General features: G+C 40.2%; 2 protein-coding genes across 5 annotated transcripts in view; both read left to right on the forward strand.

Moving 5' to 3' along the window:
• LOC126376454 (protein 4.1 homolog) overlaps positions 1 to 23686 on the forward strand; it is a 116139-nt gene that overhangs the window by 73415 nt on the left and 19038 nt on the right. For 3 of the 4 annotated variants that reach the window (XM_050023785.1, XM_050023783.1, XM_050023784.1), the window contains exons 2-9: positions 2395 to 2554; positions 2772 to 2919; positions 3467 to 3583; positions 4079 to 4262; positions 4918 to 5070; positions 5455 to 5640; positions 6433 to 6605; positions 20859 to 20953. In XM_050023785.1, the coding sequence (XP_049879742.1) occupies positions 2414 to 2554; positions 2772 to 2919; positions 3467 to 3583; positions 4079 to 4262; positions 4918 to 5070; positions 5455 to 5640; positions 6433 to 6605; positions 20859 to 20953 (1197 nt within the window). In that variant the 5' untranslated portion in view covers positions 2395 to 2413. Of the gene's footprint in view, positions 1 to 2394; positions 2555 to 2771; positions 2920 to 3466; positions 3584 to 4078; positions 4263 to 4917; positions 5071 to 5454; positions 5641 to 6432; positions 6606 to 17344; positions 17548 to 20858; positions 20954 to 23686 lie in introns of those variants that run through there. The other variant, XM_050023786.1, reaches the window with a different exon arrangement.
• LOC126376619 (uncharacterized) lies at positions 11165 to 14952 on the forward strand. Its single transcript, XM_050024133.1, has 3 exons — positions 11165 to 11535; positions 12044 to 13085; positions 14891 to 14952. The coding sequence occupies exons 1-2, from the start codon at positions 11364 to 11366 to the stop codon at positions 13078 to 13080; spliced, it is 1209 nt and encodes a 402-aa protein (XP_049880090.1). The 5' UTR covers positions 11165 to 11363; the 3' UTR covers positions 13081 to 13085; positions 14891 to 14952.

A 23686-nucleotide genomic window follows, 5' to 3' on the forward strand; every position in this document is an offset into this window, starting at 1 on the left:
AGTCGCCACCGCTTGTCGCTTCTCTTCCTTCTATGGTCCAAATATGCCTCTGAGGCTCAGTATGATGTCATACCGGCTGGCATTGTCGACGGTCAAGGTTCCTTTATTTATGGTCACAAAACGGGACTCGTTTACAATATTTATAGCTGTCGCCAGACATCACGTTTATTGGTTAAGGACTTTTATCTTTACTCTCTGTCGTAAACATCTACGCTGTAGATTTTCTAAGATTAAAATTCTGTGACAAAAAATATATTAAAAAACCTTGCCAAATTAAAACAAAAACATCGAATTAAGAATTAAAAATCGAGAAATCGAAATTTGTTGAAGAAAATTCATTGTTTGAGGTTTAGATAATAACCGCTTATTATCATAATTAAAATACATAATAACGGGTTCTTACCGTGTTAATCAGGGATATGAGACTCCCGATATTTCAACACTGTTACAAGTGCCATGATCACGGTGTGCCATAATCAGTCGTCCCGTGATCATCGCACTTGCATGTGTTGAAATATCGGAAGTCTCATATCCCTGATTAACGCGGTAAGAACCCGGTATTATGTGTTTTAATGTAGAAAATTCAATCAGATTTTTTTTTAAAGACGGTTTTATAGATGCCATGATAGAAAGAATCCATCATAAGATTTATCCTATTTTCGTTCAAGTAAATTCTAAAAACGTCTAATGGTACAAAACACGTCTAATTGAAACTTCGAATCGTTTATCAATGAAATACAGCATCAATCACCATCTGGCATGATTCATTTCTGGCCCGAAGCCAGTCGTGTCTTTAACGTTTAAGATGTCTATGCCTCTATCGGGATACTGGTACTCCAGTGTTTGACTCATCAATACTAATATATACATATATATATATCCCAATTGGGGTAGTCAGAGGTATATCCATCGCTAGATGAACTAAGTACCTACACCTCACCGAGCTTTCTGTTAGACCAAAGTGATAAGTGGTGAGCCGTACTGCCGTCTATCGTCGATCCAACTGTGTTAGTGAAAACTGCGCTTACATAAACATAACATAAGCAGATTATAGACGTCCCACTGCTGGGTACAGATCTCCCCTCAATCAACCGGAGGGTGTATGGAGCATACTCCACCACGCTGCTCCACTGCGGGTTGGTGGAGGTGTTGGTGCTAGTAGCCCGGGGCCAAGCGTAGCCTAAGTGTGCCTTCTGAAGCACAGAATCATCTTACTTTTTCAGTCAATCAGGTGATTTAGCCTGCAATGTTCTTACCAAACAAAGGACAGTCTCACCGAAGTGATTTCGACAATGTCCCCATCGGGAATTGAACCCGAACCTCCAGATCGTGGGCCCAACTCTCTAACCACTAGACCACCGAGGCTGTTAAAAGCTGCGCTTAAGATAAATTAATAACTCATTGGAACTGGCGCTCCCCGTTTCAGACGCAAGTCGGTGTACCACACGACCACAGTGATAAGCCATTAAATCATACTTCATACTTGGGGTAGGCTGAATACAAATAGTCTCTACAGCCTAACAACAATAGGGACTCTCGACGCAAATAGCGAACGTCTTATTCGACCGAGGCGCCTGTCAACGGCGTCAATTGGACAAATTAAGGACATGGCCTATACAGCACGAGGTCACATCCAGACCAATCAGGAAGCCGTTACGTCATCAGATGGTAATGAAGTATGGCTTCATAGACCAGTGTCGAACGCGGCTTGAAAGAAGAAAATCAAAATCAGTTCGATATGGGATTATTAGAACATACATATAGCTCATGTCAGGAGTCAATAGTAACCCTGTCAGGTTTGATGAGATCGGTTACACTCAATAATTATATGACTTCAATATAATGAAGCGCACACTTCAGACTTTTATTTACTAAAAGTTTATAATTTGTTTATAAATATAAATAAGCTTAATCACTGAGTTAATTGCTGTTAATGATTCCTGATTGCCACCATCGTCACGGCAATAAACGCCATCTGGTGATGATGTCACTATGACGTCATCCGTCCAATAGGCAATCTCAATACCTAGCCGTTATTGAGATCTTGATACTTTAATAAGATGAACTTTTCTCATAGCTACTCAACTATCAATATATTTACCCCTTATTATAAGTCGACAAAGGATTATGTACTTATAGTAGTTTCAATAAGTTTTCTAATAAGCCTACATTTAAAATATCGTCGCGTCAAGTAAAAAACACAGAAGCATCTTTTTGAAAAATCACATTCAGATTTTCATTTTCTTCAACAAAACCTGGATTTTTTCAATTCATTTCAATCCGGGTAAAAATTACGACCAGATTTTTTTACCTGGAGTGAAACTGGCTTGTTTATTGCGAGCTTTCATGATGTCTATAGAAAATGTCTATAACGGAATATATTTTTGGTTGCAGGTGTTAAAGACCGGGCAAGATGCCGGAGTCCGTGGCCAAGGAGGCCAAGGACGAGGCGAAGGCCAAGCCGAAGGACAGTCCGCGCCGGAGGCCCACCGGCAACCTCGCCAAGATCAAGGTGGAACTCCTCGATGGATCCACCATGGACTTCGAGGCCGACGTAAGTTGTTTACAATACCTTGCAACATATCACTAGTATGTATGCTGTGGCCAAGGGGCCCAAAGACGTCGCGAAGGACAGTCCGCGTCAGAGGCCCAATGGAAACTTCGTCAATTTGAATGTGGAACTCCTCGATGTTGGACGGACAATGGACGAGTCACCATGGACTTCGAAGTTTTTTTTCCAAAACTAACAATTGCCTTTCTAAACTTTCCAGAGAAAGATCCGCGGCCACGAGTTGTTGAACAAGGTGTGCGAGAGCCTCAACCTGGTGGAGAAGGACTACTTCGGACTGCTGTACGAGGACCATGGAGATCCGCGCGCCTGGATCGACCTCGAGAAACGCGTCTCCAAGCTCATCAAACGTTAGTAACACCATCCATAGGCCTTTTTTTTCACAGACTGCTACATTTCTCAACGGCTGTCGTTCATTGCTTTATCAAGCATTATCATGCCGCAATATTTAGATATACTCGGAATAGACCACCGGGCCACCGTTACGTCTTCATTTTCTTTGTGTCAACGAAACTGCCTAAATTGATAAAACAACACTAAGTATGCTGATTTAGTAAACAAAAAGTCAAGGACTGAGCACAAAATCAGAGATCCCGTTCTATTAGCACAGGTCTAGGTATTTTGATCAGCAGTAGTAGATTATGCTCCATACTCCTCCCCTCCAACCGAAGCGCTATTCACTATCAGTTCATAATGGCTAGTCTTGTGCGACTGTTCCAGTCATCAAAACTCAAACTTTGAATCATAATTAATTTATATTTTATGTCGAAAGTCTGCAGCTCCACACAACTTGTATAGTCGAGGAAAAGTAGCTTCAAGAAAAACAGGGCCCTAGACGTTCTAAAGAAATCTGGTTGAATGGACCTTATTTGAAAGAATGTTTTCCTCTGATTCCAGATGAGCCATGGGAGATGCGCTTCGCGGTGAAGTTCTATCCACCGGAGCCAGCGCAGCTGCAAGAGGAGCTCACGCGTTACCAACTCGTGTTGGCTGTGCGCAAGGACCTGCTTGAAGGTAGATATTGATGATTTCTCTATGTAGATGCGTGTTTAGTATTTATTTAGTCTAAAGCACTTTGAACGGGTTGGAATATATTTGAATTAGAATGTTCTATGTATACACATATGATCACTCAGGGACAATCCAGATTCCAATTACTCTGGGAGCATGTACACTGGATGCTTGATAGTAGTATTCGTAGTAGACCGTTCGAATTGCTGCTGTGGTTGCCGATGTGGTTTGTAACGTAGGTTTAGATTAGACTAATGGACGAAAAATGTTTATCTGCGCTGATAGCACAGGCTGCGAATGGTTGAGATCTTAGTTAATCTAACGTACTACAGCTACTGATTGATAGATTGATATTTTAGCATGGAAAAAAAAACAAACAGTTTATTTTTGTCCGTTTACCACAATGCCTTATGCTTAAACTCTAGAACTCTTTTTGACAAATCACATAAGCTAAGAATGTCTAACAACAACTAATATACAAATAATTATCCTCCGCAGGTCGTCTCCCATGTTCAACAGTGACCCACGCCCTCTTAGCCAGCTACCTCCTCCAGTCAGAACTAGGAGACTATGAAGACTCAGAAGTCGGAGCTGGTCTGTGCAAACAACTGAAACTGGTGCCTCCCAGCGCTTGCACTCCCGAGCTTGAGGAGAAAGTCGTTGAACTGCACAAGACTCACAGGTAAGTGAAGCTCTTGTATATTTATGATCGCTTAGTACATTATAAAATGAAAATTAGAGTCTATCCCAGGTGATATAATAGGTTGTGAGGCGAACGCTCTAATCATCAGACCACGGAGGCTGAAATTTCAGTTTCCAATAGTCCTTACATTGTGCTCTTATAAGACAGAACCTGTTGCCGGCTTTATAACAACTGACACCAGGCTTGATGAGTTCGGTCAGCGTGATTGACCTTAAAATTCATAAATATGAGATGATGATAAATATCATACATAATACGTAATTGGGTATTTTGACTAGGACAAAAAGAAACATAGTCTATGATAATCAAAAACCTGCCTCATTTTGCTTTCGATTATTTTTTTGAATTTTAATGATGAATTAAGTAACAATAAGTACGGTCACGAGTATTAATATGTATACACTTTGAAACCATGTCACATTAACTTTTTTTATAAATTATACCGTAAGTCTCATTAAATGTCATAATTATGATAGTGCGACAGGGTTCTAAAGTGGGTACATGATATTGCTCATGACTGTACTACGTATTCCATATATAATCCGTGGACAATTTTTGTTTTGACGTTTCGTATAAAGTATCTCATTTGACTAAGTCAAGTAGCCTATTAACAAGCTAATTCTTCTCCTAACAGAGGCCAGACCCCTGCCGAAGCAGAGCTGAACTATCTGGAAAATGCCAAGAAGTTGGCCATGTACGGCGTGGACCTGCACCCGGCCAAGGACTCGGAGAACGTCGACATCACGCTCGGAGTGTGCTCCTCTGGACTTCTGGTTCATAGGGAGAAGTGAGTAACACATTAACCCCGGGTATTGCGTAAGATGCTAGGTGTTACCGGGAGTTGGCTGTAAAATTTGGAATTACATTTATAGCACTAATTCGTAATCATAATATACAGATGTCTTAAGGGGCCTCTAACTGTTAGCTTCGGGCCTGCGGACGCCTTCCGGGATAATAACATAGGCCCAACTTTGCACGGGTCGTTAAAATAGTAGTTTTTTTTAGTTACGAGAATCAGGGGTATAAAAAAGCTACATAGAAATAATTCAATTTGGCATTTGCGCATATAAAAGTAAGAGTGCAATGTCAAGTAGCAATATTAATTTCGTAGACCCCCAGAACTCACTCAAGTCTCCATCCAAAACGTTATCTTATTCTTCTTCGTCCACAGGCTCCGCATCAACCGATTCGCGTGGCCAAAGATCCTGAAGATCAGCTACAAGCGCCACAATTTCTACGTGAAGCTGCGGCCCGGCGAGTTCGAGCAGTTCGAGTCCACTGTTGGCTTTAAGCTGGCCAACCATCGCGCTGCCAAGAAGCTCTGGAAAACTTGCGTCGAACATCATACGTTCTTCAGGTGAGCAAAGCAATACACATACATTTGTAATAATATCCAGTTTTGGATATTTTTTGATACTCCTGGATATTTTCTCGAATATACCTGGACACTCTTGGATATTCCTGGAGCAAATGCTTCCTGGCAGAATACTGGAAGACCACATCAAAAACAGAAGATACATTTTGGAGCCTCTTTAAAAGTAAGCAATTCATCTAATACACAAAAAGATCGTTTTCTAATCCGGCCACGTAGTGAAAGCCATCGTTCGCAATGATCCTGAAGATCAGTTGCAAACGCCACAACTCCTTCGTGAAGTTGTATCACGTGGGTTTCAGGATTTGTGTCCGGTTAATGACAATAGAATCGCTCCCTATTACATGGGACTTAAGGATAGCTGGTACTATACACCACTGCCAACCTTCGTGGATAAGAGCGTGACTAGGGAATGCAATCCCGATCTCCTCTATTTTTTCGGGATCAATCCCAAAGCATAATATGACGAGATCCCGTTCGAGATTGACGGGATTGGGCGAATCTCCTTGAGTTATACTTTTGGTTTTGATTATGCTGATTTCCAAAGAAAACTTAATTATTTAGTTAGTAATATTGAAGAATAAAGGTTTTTGCTTTCTTTGAAAAAAATTAACGTCACTATCACAAACAAGCAGTTTTCATCGTTTTCAGCCATCCTAACTTGATCCCAAAAATTTAGGGATCTCACGAAATTTCGGAATTTTGGGATTGCATTCCCTAGGCGTGACGCTATGATATGTTGTTTCTTGAATGCTAATGAGCCGATCTTTTCCACAGGCTGATGAGCCCGGAGCCTCCGCAGAAATCGACCCTGTTCCCGCGTCTCGGGTCCCGGTTCCGCTACAGCGGGCGCACGCACTACGAATCCCGCGCCGCGCCGCCGCAGCGCGCGCCACCGCATTTCGCACGCACACTGTCCAACAGAAAGCTGTCTTCGCGCAGCATGGATGGTGAGTTTTTTTTTAATTATTTCTTTCATAAGGTAAAAAAAAAATACATTGTGATCCCTAGTTTGGTTAGGATATTGCAGTCTTGGGGGTTAAAAAAGCCACATCGAAGCAATTCATCTAGAGAAGCAATATTGCAAACAAATGTCAAATATCAACATTGCTGTTTTAGATGAATTGCTTCGATGTGGCCTTTTAAATCAGGTTATCAGCCTGTAATGTCCTAACCAAACTAGGGACCACAAAGTATTTTTTGTGATATGTTCCCACCGGGAATCGAACCGAGGACCTCCGGATCATGAGGCCAACGCTCAACCACTGGACCACGGAGGTCGCAATATCGGTGGTACAGTGTCTTTACACGCCGTCGCTTGTGACAAGATGCGCCGCGGACAGTCTATTTGTTATACGAGGTGTATGACAGAAATACAGATTTCGACCGATTGCCAATAAGTTCATCTTACTCACAGGATTCCCAAGAAAACAGCAACATTGGTCGACTCTCAAAATACACGCAAGTAATGTAATGAGACTCAATTCAAAATACAAAGTCGAGGTCTTCCCACGGTTCGTTCGTAGTTCGTACATAATAACATAACACAGTGTAGTTAAAAATTGTTACTATTATTTGGACAGACACATAAGACGCATATATTATTATAAAATAAAAATAAAACAGTATTTTAAGTTTTTCTTTTTAAGAACATCTAGGGCCTCGTGCCGAGTCGTCTTTCTTGTAGTTTCTTTTCCTCGGCTATACGTACAGTTTTTGAGAAGCTGCAGAAGTTTTAGGCGGATGAGACGTTCGTTATGTAAAAATTAACGATTCATAGTATGTTACCCACTGTATAAAGATGTTTTTGAATTTGAATACACAATAAATCGTCTTGTGCAGTCATGAGCAATTGATGTACCCTCTTTAGGACTCTGTTGCACTAACATATTTGACATTTAGTGAGACTTACAGTTCAATCTGTCAAAAAAGTTAATGTGACATGGTACCAAAGTGTATACATATTATTAATGCTCGTGATCGTACGACATCCCCGTGATAATAAGCAGTTGAAGGAAAATCATTTCTCATTCGTGCTGTATGCGCATACGGTCTATTATGGTCGAGCAAACACACTCAAGCAAATTATGAGTACAAACGATATTCCTATCAGACGATCTCATTTCACAAGTCACTAGTGACACAAATAACCATAGTCATTCCTAATTACTTCTCGATAATGACATCACAAACAAAAATAAGGAATCATTTCCTCGAATTCGGGATGCACTAACGACCTTGCTTCCGTTCTACGTAATACCTAAAATTTGGCACTTACAACAGGCTTACAGTCATTCTGTTTTGCCATCTTCATACAATCACACAATTAAACCACCGTTTTTAACATAACATAAGCTCCAACCACCACCATAATGAAGACTAATGTAGAACCGGAGAGGAAATATGATTGGCCACCTGATACGACACGATTCATTTATGACAAACATCATAGAACGGAAAATTTAAGGGAAGAGAGGAAGGGGTAGACCTAGGAGAACATTTCTGAAACGAATAAAAGTGAAGGTGCAGGTCGTGTCGTATCAGGAGGTGAAGGATTTGGCGGGAAGAAGAGAGAAATGGCGATTACTCCACCGACAAGAGCGCAGCTCTTAAATAAAGAGAGAGGGAGATAAGCTCACGACTATAGGTGCCGTGGTAACCCAGTTGGGAAAACACTTGCCTCTCACTGAGGTCGCAGGTGCGAATCCAGCACAGGCCTAATCCAATGATTGTCGAATTTGTTTTCGAATTCATATTTTGCTCATAAATGATTATCACAAGCTCAGCGGTGAAGGAAGACATCGTGAGGAAACCCACATTCTCAGGAAATGCATTTTCGGAGGTATGTGACCTAACCTCAGCTTTGGCTGGTTTATACATTGTTTTAAGTTTACGCGGTTATTATCATAATTAAAGCACATAATAACGGGTTCTTACCGCGTTTAAATGGGGATATGAGATTCCCGATATTTCGACACTGTTGCAAGTGCCATGATCACGGGATGAATGACAGTGTCGAAATATCGGGAGTCTCATATCCCCATTTAAACGCGGTAAGAACCCGTTATTATGTGCTTTAATTTTGGCTGGTTTTCCCCTCGCAGGCAGTCGCTTCTGTAAAAAACCGGACCTGTCAAATCTTCAGGTTAGGTAAGCTGACCCTGTGAAAATGGGATAAAGCTGATGAAGATGATGATAAGCTCACGACTATATCCCAATGAGGTAGTTAGTTTTAGAGCTATAATCCATCGCAAGATGATTTAAGTATTTAGGCTTCAGCGAACTTTAACATAACAATGTTATCATAGTACAACCACCGTTGTTATTTTTATTGAAATTTATTGATACTTGGTAATGGTTCCGTTATTTTGAAACGTTTGGTCTAAAAGTTTGGGAACCACTGTTCCATTGAACGACCTCTGTGGCCCAGTAGTTGAGCGTTGAGCTCACGATCCGGAGGTCCTGGGTTCGATTCCCGGTGGGGACATATCACAAAAATTACTCTGTGGTCCCTAGTTTGGTTAGGACATTACAGGCTGATCACCTGATTGTACGAAAGTAAGACGATCCGTGCTTCGGAAGGTACGTTAAGCCGTTGGTCCCGGTTTCTACTTGCTGATGTAAGTAAGTAGTCGTTACATGAGCCAGGGGCCTTTGGCGGCTCGATAATAACCCTGACACCAGGGATGGTGAGGTTGATACTCCACCTCACAACCCACACGATAGAACTAGAATTACTGTTCTATGGTATTGCAATACAGGCTAGACTAGATGACCTTGCGTCCGTTCCTCGACGTAATACCTAAATTTTGACACTTAAACACTGAGTCATCTCACAATTGTCACCTTGCCAGGCTGCAATTAGGACCGTGTTATGCAAAAACTGACAATTATCATGGAAAAAAATATGGCGCACGTTCTGTATGAGTAATGATTTAGTCATACGGTTGTTTACGCTTTTAATTGGTATCTCCCTAGCGTTATCTCGTTTTCACAGGGTTCGCTTATCTAACCTGAAGAGTTGACAGGACCTGTTTTTTACAGAAGCGATTGACTGTCTGACTTTCCAAACCGCGAAGGGACACACACAACAGATAGATACAAGCTTAACTTTAACTTAGTTATGACCGTTCTAAAAATTTGAAGAGCCGTGGAAGCCCAATTGGAAGAAAGCTTGACTCTAAGGCTTAACAATGATTTTAGAATTTCGCATTTTATAATTTATCGTTGGACCATATCCCAACATCCGTCTCAGAACAATTGCACATCGTCGCTCTAAAGTGAAAACCATGTAAATGCCTTTTTGAAAAGTCACATTCCCCGTGTGACTTTCTTCAGCAAAACTTTGATTCCTATCAATTAATTTCAATTCGAGTCCGGCCTCCGTGGTCCAGTGGTTGAGCGTTGGGCTCACGATCCGGAGGTCCCGGGTTCCAATCCTGTTGGGGACATATCACAAAAATCACTTTGTCTTCCCTAGTTTGGTTAGGACATTACAGGCTGATCACCTATTTGTCCAAAAGTAAGATGATCCGTGCTTCGGAAGGCACGTTAAGCCGTTGGTCCCGGTTATAACTTACAGATGTAAGTACGTAGTCGTTACATGAGTCATGTCAGGGGCCTTTGGCGGCTCAATAGTAACCCTGACACCAGGGTGGATGAGGTTGGTAATCCACCTCACAACCCACATGATAGAAGAAGAATCCGCGTAAAAATTGAGACCACAATTTTTTACCTCGATTGAAACTAACTTATATATTGCGAGTTTTTTTAACAAAAATCAAATCGAAATGTAATTTTTCACAATGACGCTTACATAATTTTCATATTAGGAATGGTTGAAGTTGAAGGTTCCTATTCTTAGGGTTTCCAGACGAAATATGTATTTGTATTAGCACCTATGTATTGTTTAGTGTATATTGTATTTATGCATTACTTAGTAGAATTGTATCTTTAAATAAAAACATACCTTCCGAACGGTTATAGTATTTTGGGGAATTTTAATGTCCAATTGTATGCAAATTATATTTTTGTGTAGTTTCTCACTGAAATAGTTAATTCAGTTAATTGCAATGCCCTTCATTGTGACTGAAGATCAAGGTAACGCCTGGAAGGTAGACAAAACATGATAGCTGCAGGTTTATCTTCAGACGATAGGAATATTCGTTATGTGTGAGTGTCTGTATGTTTGTAGATACACAAACGTATATAAACTCACGCCCGTAATCCCTTTCCTGGGTGGCCAGAGCTACAATACAGTTTAGTATTTATATAGTTTGTTTTCGTTTACGATAAATGCTGTGTACGCTTGTAATTGGCAAGCATATATACCAAATTTTTCTATTTGTAATGCTGTCTGTAAAAGTTTAATATGTATTGCTGTATGTGTACCTAGTTAAATAAATAAATACAATTAATTAAAGAAATATACAATTATACTTCGCGCTTCGTCCTCTAGATTAGTATTAGTAGATATATAAACACATGTAGTTTCGCCTAAGTGATACCACTCTTGCACTAATTGTTGAGAGAAAGAAAAGGGTAGTAAATAAAAAAGGTTGAATAATAGCAGAGAATCGCGGGTAGATGTTACTTACCACACTATTTTATCGACTGTTTCTCGTCATTCGCAATTTAGTGCTCAACCGCTCTAGACACTTAATACTAGCTCCTTTAAATTCGCTAAAAAGTTCGTTTTTACGTTAAAAATGCCTAAAAGAAAGCGTTCTAAAGAAGTTGACGACGATTTAGAGACTTTACTACGGAAAGTTAAAAAATTAGAACGAAAAATACGTCATCGAAAAACCAGTGTTTCGGATAGTGATTCGGAAATTTCTCCAGCTTGTGAAACAACGGTACGCAGTACCATACATCGACCAGGTACGTAGTTATACGATTTATTACTTATGTACCTAATGTCCAGACGAATGCAACCGAGATAACCGTTGGGGTTATTTCACCGCATTCAAAATATTAATATCGGGTCGAACTGATATTACACTTTGTCTTTACAGTGCACACATTATGTGTAATAGTGACTATAACTAACTTGCTTTTTATATTTTAAAACCCAAATAATATCAAAAACTCAATTTAGATTTATATTCCGAAAATATTAATTATGTTCTCAGTTTAATTATATTTTAACAACTTTTTTCTTTCTTACCTACTTTTCTAAAGAATAAATGTGCACTTTATTTAATTCTGGACTACTTATGTGAAATTAATTTTACATAAACAAGGCATACAACGTATTCACGTTATGTAATAAGTGTGTAATCAGAGCATTCGCTGGGAATGTCTCGACACACACTAAGTTTTTATGCCGTAGATATTTTAATGACCTAAATATACTTACCTTTTTCTAACCTGGTGGCACTCATTTCAGAGTCCCCACAACCAATTCTGGGTCCAGACGACTGGTTACCGGAAACTTCTTCATGTCAGGGATTTGTAGACGACGTCAGTGTTGTCGAATCCGATGATGAGAACATCACGGCAAATGCGCCCCCATCCCTGGTCACGGCGGCAGTTAATGACCCGTCGACGTCGAAGAAGACGGTCACTGTGGCTGAAAATGTACCCCCGGCAGAACCTACAGCATTGGACGAGGACATTTTGGAAATCTTAGGAGAAGACCCATTTACCGAGATTAAGTACGCGAGCGACATTCGTACAGAACTAGCTAGTCGCCTCAAACATACAGCTCAAGAAGGCCTGAAAAAAGACGATAGAAAATCGTTACTCGCAAAGTACCCGGTTCCTGCCAATTGTTTACATATCAGCGCCCCTCAGGTTAACCCCGAGATTAAGGCCGCTCTCCCAGAATCCGCACAAAAACGCGACAAGGGCATTGAAGCTAAACAAAAACAAATGGCATGTGCCATTTCATGCCTCAGTGATGTGATCAACACACAAATTAACTCAAAGGACAAAAATAATGAAATGCTCCAAAAACTTATGGACCTAAGCCGCATACTCTGCGATATTCAACACGGCGATTCGGCGACCAGGAGGAATTTCATACTATCAGTACTTAAAAAAGATATGAAGGAGCATCTCTCCAATACGAAAATTGACACCTTTTTATTTGGCGAAAATCTGTTGGAAACTATTAAGTCTGCTAAGGCTGTGACAAAATCGGGTGTCGAACTAAAACTTGATGTAGCAGGCGCTAAAAATACAGCAAAAAGGACGAACACATCTGCTCCAAAATCTTTAAACCGCAAGGCTCCGGCGTCGGCACGCAGGCCACCAGGCGCGAATTACCGGAGCCGCGAGCCTGCAGCTCCGCGAGCGCACCCGGCTACCTACTACCGCATGCCGTGGCAGCCTCCGGTCCCGCCGCACGCGCCGCCGCCGCCGCCCCCGCCGCCGCACCCAGCGCCGGCAGCTCCACCAGCGCCACAACGACGCCGCTACTAGACACAGTTAAGTACGCAGACCGTCTGGCAAATTATTATAGACAGTGGGCTAATATTACAGATGACCAGATAATCCTTTCCTGGATCACTGGCTACAAAATAGTATTCTCATCACCAGTTGTTCAAGATTCTATTCCTATGTTACCTGTATACACGGAGTCCGAACTACAACATTTCCACGAGGCTATTGATAATCTTTTGCATATAGGAGCTATCTCTGAGTGTAAACCTTGTGAAGGTCAATTTCTGTCAAGTATTTTTCTCACACCCAAACCGAACGGCAAAATGAGGTTCATATTGAATCTTAAGAAATTGAATAAATTCATAAGCACCAATCATTTTAAACTTGAAGACTTACGCACCGCTCTCAAACTAGTATCTCAAAATTGTTTTATGGCTACTCTTGACCTTAAAGACGCATATTTTTTAATAAAGATTCACGATGAGTCTAAAAAATACCTTCGTTTTAATTTTGATAACAAGATGTACGAATTCAATGTAATGCCGTTCGGTTTAAGCACCGCACCATTTGTTTTCACCAAGATTATGAAACCTATAGCCAAAATCCTACGCGAGGCAGGTTTTATTTCCACGCTTTACTTAGACGACTGGCTTCTAATAGGTCAGTCCTTCCAACAATGCTTGACAAATATCGACACGACTAGAAACTTACTTACCTCTTTAGGATTCATTGTAAATGAAGAAAAGAATGTATTGACACCGTCAATTTCATGTAAATTTTTAGGTATGATCATAGATACCAACAACACGCTTTTAAGCTTACCCTCGGACAAAAGGTTACGCATAAAATCCGAATTAGAAACATTTACCCATCTACGCCGTTGCAAAATCAGGAAGTTCGCCCATCTCGTTGGTTTACTTGTGTCGAGCTGCCCAGCTATCGAATACGGGTGGCTGCATACCAAGGACCTAGAAAGGTGCAAGTTTCTCAACTTAAAACACCACAACGATTATGATAGGTACATGAATATCCCAGATACCCTTTTACCTGATATTCAATGGTGGCTGCATTCTATTGACCACTCGATGCATCCCATTAGAAACGACAACTATGTTATACATATATATTCTGACGCCTCAACAACGGGGTGGGGTGTGTGTTGCAATAACGAAACGGCAAGTGGCCAATGGTCAAGTAGTGAACAGAAACAGCATATAAATTATCTGGAACTGTTGGCTGCTTTTATCGGTCTAAAGATCTTCGCGAAAAATCTTTACAATTGCCAAATATTACTACGAATCGATAATACAACTGCCATCGCTTATATTAATCGTATGGGAGGTATACAGTTTCCCCATCTTAACCACATAACTAAAGAGATTTGGCAGTGGTGCGAGGCTCGTAAATTGTTTATTTTCGCGTCATACATCAGGTCTTGCGACAATGTCACTGCTGATGCAGAGTCACGTAAAACGCACCCAGATATAGAATGGGAGTTATCTGATCAAACATTTCGTCGCTTAATAACTTTATTCGGTCAGCCTGACATAGACCTATTCGCTAGTCGAATAAATAAAAAATGCGCCAAATACATCTCCTGGCATAGGGATCCGGACGCTGTTGCTATTAATTCGTTTACCATCTGTTGGTCAAATTTATTTTTCTATGCCTTCCCACCATTTTCAATGGTTCTCAAAATGCTTAGAAAAATAATTTCGGACAAAGCTTATGGTATCGTTGTGGTACCGATGTGGCAAACACAGGCATGGTTTCCTTTGTTCAAAGCTCTCCTTGTATCGGACATCGTGACTTTCACACCTAAAGACAATGTTTTATTATCCCATTACAGCTCTCGGATACTGCCGTCCCTTACCCTGGCTGCAGGAGTGTTATCAGGGCGGCATTATCAAGACGAAGCCTCCCTGCAGCATCACTAGACATCATGATGGCCTCGCTCTCAGAAAGCTCTATCAAACAATATGACGTATGCCTCAAAAAGAGGTGGTCTTTTTGTCAAGCTCATTCCGTAGAACCGCATGAAGCTACAATTCCAACAGTAATTTCCTTTTTGACTAATTTATTCACTGATGGCTACCAATATGGGTCCCTAATTTCGTATAGATCGGCCCTGTCGTTAATCTTAGGACCTACATTAGCAAAAGACGAATACTTACATAGATTTTTTAAAGGAGTATTTCGGCTTAGACCTCCTGTACCTAAGTACAATGCCACCTGGGATACTAGTTGTGTACTTAATCATCTAAGTATTTGGTACCCAAATGAAGAACTTGATTTATGTAAGCTATCCAAAAAGACCATTACACTGTTAGCTCTTACAACAGCGCATAGATTGCAAACTATTTCCAAAATTAATGTCAAAAATATAGAAACGTCTGATGATCGCATTAGTATTAAAATTCCGGATATTTTAAAAACTTCTCGGCCCGGCTGTAAGCAACCTGTTCTTTTTTTGCCCTTTTTCAATGACAAACCGTCGATCTGTCCAGCGAAAACGCTTCAGATTTATATAAGTAAAACGGAGTCCCTAAGAACATCGGAAATGTTATTCATTGGTCTGAAAAAACCTCACAACGCGGTAGGTACACAGACACTCAGCCGATGGATCAAACGCACACTGGGCGAGTGCGGGGTGGACACAGCCGTGTTCACAGCTCACAGCACGCGACACGCAGCCGCCAGCGCCGCGCACTCGCTCGGTGTCAGCGTGGATACCATCCGTAGCACCGCGGGCTGGAGCCACAACTCCTCCACCTTCGCTCGATTTTATAATAGGGTTGTTGGTGACGCTGACCTAGCCTTAGCTCGAACAATCATTGATAACCATTCTCCTTAATGTTAATTAAATAATATCAAATTACTGTACTACTGTTGTAGCTACTATAATAGTAATTACACTCAGTGTAAGATACGATTGTCAAATTGCTTATTTTTGTACCTATAATTAATCATAAAATAAACTCTTGATAATTGCACCTAGTATCATTGACCCTACTTCTCTCTAGGGGCTCTCAAAATCTACATGTGTTTATATATCTACTAATACTAATCTAGAGGACGAAGCGCGAAGTATAATTAGTGATTAAACGAACTTACCTATGTGAAGTTCTATCATAATTATACGAAGCGCTTCGTCCGAAGAGATTAGTATGTACTCCCGCCCACCCTTAAGGCTGACGCTACCCGGGACGCAACAAACAAAGAAGTACGTCAATGATAATGAAGATGTAAGTATCTTATATGGCTCTAAACTAAATGACGAGAAACAGTCGATAAAATAGTGTGGTAAGTAACATCTACCCGCGATTCTCTGCTATTATTCAACCTTTTTTATTTACTACCCTTTTCTTTCTCTCAACAATTAGTGCAAGAGTGGTATCACTTAGGCGAAACTACATGTGTTTATATATCTACTAATACTAATCTCTTCGGACGAAGCGCTTCGTATAATTATGATAGAACTTCACATAGGTAAGTTCGTTTAATCACTAATTATTCGTTAGAACATGAAGATATTAAACACACAATACACACATACATACCTCGTAGTATGCCTTTCATCCATCCTCACTACATGCCCATGCTAACCTGTTGCTCCTCAATTAAAATTACATACATACATAGATAAACTCACGCCCGTAATCCCTAATGGGGTGGGCAGAGCCACAAGTAATCAAAGACAACTTGCAGCCACTGTTGATACGAAGTCCAAAGATGGATATGATGAACCTTAAAATAAAAGCCTTCAATAAATAAATAAAGCCTTCAATTAAAATTACTTTTTTTAATCTTTACCTGGAACATAATTTAAAAAAGGTTTTAATAATGTTTCACCCTCTTTCGCATACCGCCATCCACCAGATGTACACTACACTACAAGTACCAAGACTCGATAGCTGAAGTAAACGATATTAATAAAATATTCACTCACAACACTAGGAAGCTTATAACAACATTGCAGAACTAAATCTGAGCAGTCGATACGCGGATCTCGGCGCGTAAACAACTGACTATCACGTCGTATAAAAATAAAGAGCGTTTTTCGAAGAGATTTCATCCGAAAAGTTTATTAAAATTTATCAGATTATTAAAATTAAATAAATAATCATAAAATATTATTAAAAACGTATTTATTAAATACATCGTAACGTTTATAAATATTCAGCTACAACGGCTGTTTTCACACGTGAAAATGTTTTTTTTTTCTTAAGTAGATAAATTAATGGTGTTATAGTGACATATTTGTGTTGGAACTGTGATAGTTTAGGAGTTCCAAAATACTGTAAACATTCGATATTTTTAGTTCTTGTTAGTGTTTTGGTACTGTTGATATTTCAACGAAGTTGTGGTTTGAAATAAGTGTGATAGCTCAGTGTAATATCGAAGTTAAGTGTATAAAGTAGTGTAGTGTAGTAGAGTTATTGTTGACTTTGGGAACTTACAAATTCAAAATGGTGTTCAACGATTGTTGGGGGCAGAGCTGTAGATGTTAGTATTTTACGAATCACTTAACATCACGCATTATATATATATATGGGACTACAAATATACATATACATACACATATATACATATAAGGGGTGTAGAGGTATACCCACTCTTCGATAGCTATGTTTAAGTCCCATGTAATGCAAGCGAGCCTATTGCTATTAATTGGGTACAAATCCTGGTAACCACATGACGTACAGGGTGTTAGTGACATCGTAACGAATACTAAGGGGGTGAGTCAGACCATGATTCTGAGATGAAATCAAGTGGAATTTATTTGCGGAAAATTCTTGATTTTTTTTTAAATAACATTCCATACTTTTGCGACGGAAAATTTCACTCGATATCAACTCAGAATCATGGTCTTAATCATCCCTCAAAGTTTTCGTTACGATGTCACTAACACAGATCCAAACATGAATTCAAGCTCACAAAGAGTGTCCGGCGATGCGAAATGGTGCGGGGCGAAGAGCTTTATTCTATGGTATTTTTTTTGTCGCTCTTAACTATGACTGTCGCATTACCGTCTGCATAATAGTAAATGTATTTACTTAATGTGCCGTTCTACAGAAGGACGTTTAGTCTATGTTGATAATTAACATGGACTTGTCGTTGCAAATGTTCTTGTTTGTCATTATTCTTCGTATAGACTCTACACATATAAGTCGTGAAGTTGGGAGAACGTTTGACTCTGTAAGGTCGTAGGTTCGAATCCAGCACGGGCCCGAACCTATGATTTTCGAAAAGGTTCTTCGAATTGATGTTTGGATCGTAAATGATTATCACGTGCTCAGCGGTGAAGAAAAACATCTTTTTTTTTGTCATGACTTATTGTAGATTTGCCGCAAATGGCAATAACTACTTGGCCGGACAGCAACTACTTGGCCGAAATAAACCCATTTCCGGTCGGAATTATGATGAATGAAAAGTTCAATTTTATTCCTGAGAAATGCATTTTCGGAGGTATGTGACCTAACCTGTATTGGGCTGGTTTTCTGTGCGCGTTGGAAAGTCAGACAGGCAGTCGCTTCTGTAAAAAACTGGACCTGTCAAATCTTCAGTTTAGTTAAACGGGCTCTGTGAAAACGGGATAACGGATGCACTTGCAACAATTGACTTATGTTTATCATTTCCCCTCCGATTGATTTAGGGGAGGCCTGTGCCCAGCAGTGGGACGTATATAGGCTGTTTATGTTATGTTATTTAACATTATTAGTATTGTCACTGAACGGCCTCCGTGGACCAGTGGTTGAGCGTTGTGCTCACGATCTGGAGGTCCCCGGGTTCGAATTCCGGTGGGGACAAATCACTTTGTGATCCCTAGTTTGATTATTACAGGCTGGTCATTCCATGAAATGATCGAGCACATCACAAAATGATCAATTCTAAGATCTGGCCACGACATATACATCTATCTACTAAGTGTTGTATCACAAAGTGATTTTTGTGATCCCTAGTTTGGTTAGGAAATTACAGGCTGATCACCTGATTGTCCAAAAGTAAGATGATCTGTGCTTTCGGAAGGCACGTTAAGCCGTTGGTCCCGGTTACTAAGTTGATGTAAGTGCGTAGTCGTTACATGAGTCATGTCAGGGGCGTATGGCGGCTCAATAATAACCTTGACACCAGGGTTGATGGGGTCGGTAATCCACCTCACAACCCACACGATAGAAGAAATATTGTCACACTCGTGACCTGAAGCCAAAGTATAAAAATAAAGAATACGTAGGTAGCTAATAGAACGACTGAAGTAATATTTACATAGGTATACGTTTTCCTGCTACCGTTTACCGTTCTCTGTCTATCCCGCTACACTTTTTTTATTAAATTCATTTTCTATACCTAAAGGTTGCCTGGAAGCGATTGCTACCTTAGCAACAAGGCCGCTTATTGTACTACCAATCTAATTACAATACCTAATGTATTTTTAATATGATGTAAGTGATTGTTAGTAAACCAAATAAATAAAATAAATAAATAAATAAATGATTTAAGTGCAATAAAGAATTTCTGTATTATATTGTTTTCAACAGCCCACTACTTACATTTAGAGCTTTGCGGCTTGCGGTCAAGTGTATGCAATAGGTATTCTATATCCCGTGAGGTATTGCAACTGTGATGCAAGGCGTGTCTGTGGCTAGGGATATGATGTCAGTACTGTCATAACTCATAACATACTTCTGTAAAATCTGTCTATAGGTACAAAGCTTGACACACCGTACAAAAATCTCGTTCTTAACGTATGGCCGCGTAAGTGAAAGCGAGACAGACAGTCCGCACGCGCTCCCTTACTCCGCGGCTACAAAACATACATACAATTTATGTATGTGTTTATAGTTATGTTGGTATCATTATGTGTTTATTGCACCAGTCCGTGCTCCAATGCATAAACTTCTTTCACCCTAAGGTTGCCTGTCAGAAATTGCTGTTTAACAATCATCATCATCATCACCAGCCCATTAACGTCCCCACTGCTGGGGCACGGGCCTTCCCTATGGATGGATAGGGAGATCGGGCCTTAAACCACCACGCGGGCCCAGTGCGTATTGGTGGTTATTAACGACTGCTAATGCAGCCGGGACCAACGGCTTAACGTGTCTTCCGAAGCACGGAGGAGCTCGAGATGAAAACTTTTCTTTTTTTGTGGTCACCCATCCTATGACCGGCCTTTGCGAAAGTTGCTTAACTTCAACAATCGCAGACCGAGCGCGAGCGCGTTTACCGCTGCGCCACCGAGCTCCTCACCGAGATATTTAACAATAAAGCCGCCTATTGTGCTATGTTTTATTCGTATATTTATGTCCTTTGTATATGTCGTTGTGCTATAAAGTATTATTGATTGATTGAAGATCTGGATGCACCGGTTCAAACCCTGGTACCGGACTAGCACCAATGAGTTATTAATTTATCTTATACCTCTGACTACCCCAATTGTGATATAGTCGTGAGCTTACGTTATGTTACTAAAAGAATAAGAATAAAATACGCGTACATAACTCTTCTATACTTAGTTTTTTTTTTATTGTTTTCGCGCCCTTAGTCATCTTTTTCCAGACTGTCCGAAAGCAAGATGATCCGTGCTTCGGAAGGCACGTTAAGCCGTTGGTCCCGGTTACTAACTTACTGATGTAAGTAAGTAGTCGTTACATGAGCCATGTCAGGGGCTTTTGGCGGCTTAATAGTAACCCTGACACCAGGGTTGATGGGGTTGGTACTCCACCTCACAACCCACACGATAGAAGAAGAGTCATCTTTTTTTAACATTATTTTTATTGTTAGCAATTCTAAGCCTTATTTCTTTCCAATTTCAGCTCTTGCGCAAGGAGACAAGGATGACTTACCCGAGGCAGCCAAACGCCACACGATGCCGCCGCAGCCAGCGCCGCGGCCTACCATCAAGGATAAGGTAACAAGAACACTGTGGGTTATATGGACAAATGGAGTTGGTTACTTACTTTAAATTGGCATATTGAAAGGGCCTTTATACTTTATGTCGGTGGTGGTAATTATTGCACGCCTTCCTACTATGTTGGCCCTGGGGGGTTAAAATTGCCACATCGAAGCAATTCATCTAAGAAAGCATTATTTTTATTTTACACTTGTTTGCATTGCGCACTTACTTTTATATGCGCAAATGCTTATTTTTATTTTTAAAGTCAAATTGCAATATTGCTTTTTTAGATGAATTGCTTTGATGTGGCCTTTTTAACCCCCGTGACTTCTGCAGACACCTCCTTTTTTTGGAATTTAATGGTCTGGTTGCACGTCCTTTAAGCCAAATCTGTGTGTTTCTTACCCGCCGATAAGGAAAGGGACGGATGATTCACAAAATTTATACACACGTAAATTTTAGTGCCACCGAAATTAAGTGTACGGACACTTTTAAACATATCGTATTTGATATGTTATACTTGTATTGTGCCCATGAGTGTGAAGGAGACGGAAGAGAAGGTGTTGTTGGAACAAAAAGTGAAAAGCAATTCATTTAAAAAGCATTATTGCAATTTGACATTTACGCATATAAAAGTAAGTGCGCATTGTCAAGAAATGTTAAATAGCAATATTACTTTTTTAGATTAATTGCTTTGTTGTTGCCTTTTAAACCCCCCTCCCCCCAGTTAATAATATATTTTGAATTTTGAAAAAGGACTTATGAGATTCGAAATTTTAATTGGAATGGAATTTGATTCGATGTTCTGGCAACACTAATAGCAATAACAACAGACAGTAACAAATCAATTCACTGCATGTTACATAGTTTCACTAACATCCAGCATTGACATATGATGTAACATGCAATGTGACACTTAATTAGTCATTAATTTGTCAAATGATGTGATTACAAATTAGTTACTAAAGGGACTTTTCATGTGAAATTAATTTAGGGTTATTTTTCGATAATTGCAAAGATATAATGTGCCACTTTGGCCGGTCAAGTAGCAAATGCCGTATGCGGCAAATCCACAATAATATAACAGGTATTATACCTGTTATATCAAGAATATATATAATATGTGCCAGTAGGTATACCTAAACAATATTCCTCAAGAGACCGCTTGAGCCTTTTCTTCTTAAGAAAAAAAAAAACAAAATATAATCAAACAGGTCAAGCAACCTGCAAAGGATCGACAAACCTGGAGTTTGTATGGAAATACTTGGGTGTTAAAAAGGCCACATGGAAGCAATTCATCTAAGAATGCAATATTGCTATGACATTTGATTGCATTGCGCACTTACTTTTATATGCGCAAATGTCAAATTGAAATATTGCTTTTTAGATAGCAATATAGCATTTTTGGATGAATTGTTCGATGTGGCCATTTTAAAACACCCCCCCCCCCCCCCTGTCCTGTGACGTCATGAAAAAAGCGGTCAAATGTCGTACTCATTGTTACTTAATTCATAAATTAAATTCGAAAATAGGTCGAAAAGTAAAATGAGATACATTTTTGGTCATCTTAGACTGGCTATTTCTAGATCATAACGTACATAACATAATAGCCTATATACGTCCCACTGCTGGGCACAGGCCTCCCCTCAATCAACCGGAGGGGGTATGGACCATACTCCATCACGCTACTCCACTGCGAGTTGATGGAGGTGTTTTTACGGCTAATAGCCGGGACCAACGGCTTAACGTGCCCTCCGAAGCACGGAATCATCTTACTTTTTCGGACAATCAGGTGATTGTTGTTGAGAAGCCTGAAAAGTCCTTCCCAAACAAAGGACAGTCTCACAAAGTGATTTCGACAATGTCCCCATCGGGAATCGAACCCGGACCTCCAGATCGTGAGCCTAACGCTCTAACCACTAGACTAGTATTTAATTTCTAGATCAGCATTTTATAATTTATCTTTGACGCAGTCAAGTACGGTCACGAGTACTAATATGTATACACTTTGAAACCGTGTCACATTAACTTTTTTGACAAATTAAACCATAAGTCTCATTAAATGTCAAATATCATAGTGCGACAGGGTTCTAAAGTGGGCACATGTTATTGCTCGTGACTATACCCAATTAACATTACTTAATTTTGTTTTGTAATCACATCATAATGGAGCATTGTTTGTCTCCACTAGTGGGCATGGGATCTATTGTGTTAATTTCATACTTAACTAGAAACATGTGCCATTGCGGGTAAACACTATTGTTGTTGTACCGAGTGAGAGCCCTCAGCGTTCCCCATTTTTCCGGCCAAGTAGTTAACGTCATCTGCGGCAAATCTACAATAAGTCACGTCAAAAAGAAACTTGTAGTCCATCAAAGGTGATTTTGGTGAACTCGGTAAAAGTATTAGGTCTTCGTATCGTGTGGGTTGTAAGGTGGAATACCAACCTCATCAATTCTGGTGTCAGGGTTACTATTGACCCGCCAAAGGCCCATGACATGGGTCACATGTCAACTACTTACCAATCAAACCAGGGCCTCACAATGTGACGTTGTGATATGATACCGGTATTCGAACCCGGGACTTCCGGATCGTGACCCTCATAGTATAAGAAAACCAGGTATGCTCTGTTCAATCCTATGAAAAGCCGCCATTGCTAGCCGTCTGATCACTTAAGTGTTACCATTAAATTGGTATCTCCAAGATTCCAAGGACGTAAATATTATTCAAAATTAAGCTAATGACTGA

The sequence above is a fragment of the Pectinophora gossypiella genome, chromosome 21, assembly GCF_024362695.1.
Source record: "Pectinophora gossypiella chromosome 21, ilPecGoss1.1, whole genome shotgun sequence".
NCBI classification, from domain to species: domain Eukaryota; kingdom Metazoa; phylum Arthropoda; class Insecta; order Lepidoptera; family Gelechiidae; genus Pectinophora; species Pectinophora gossypiella.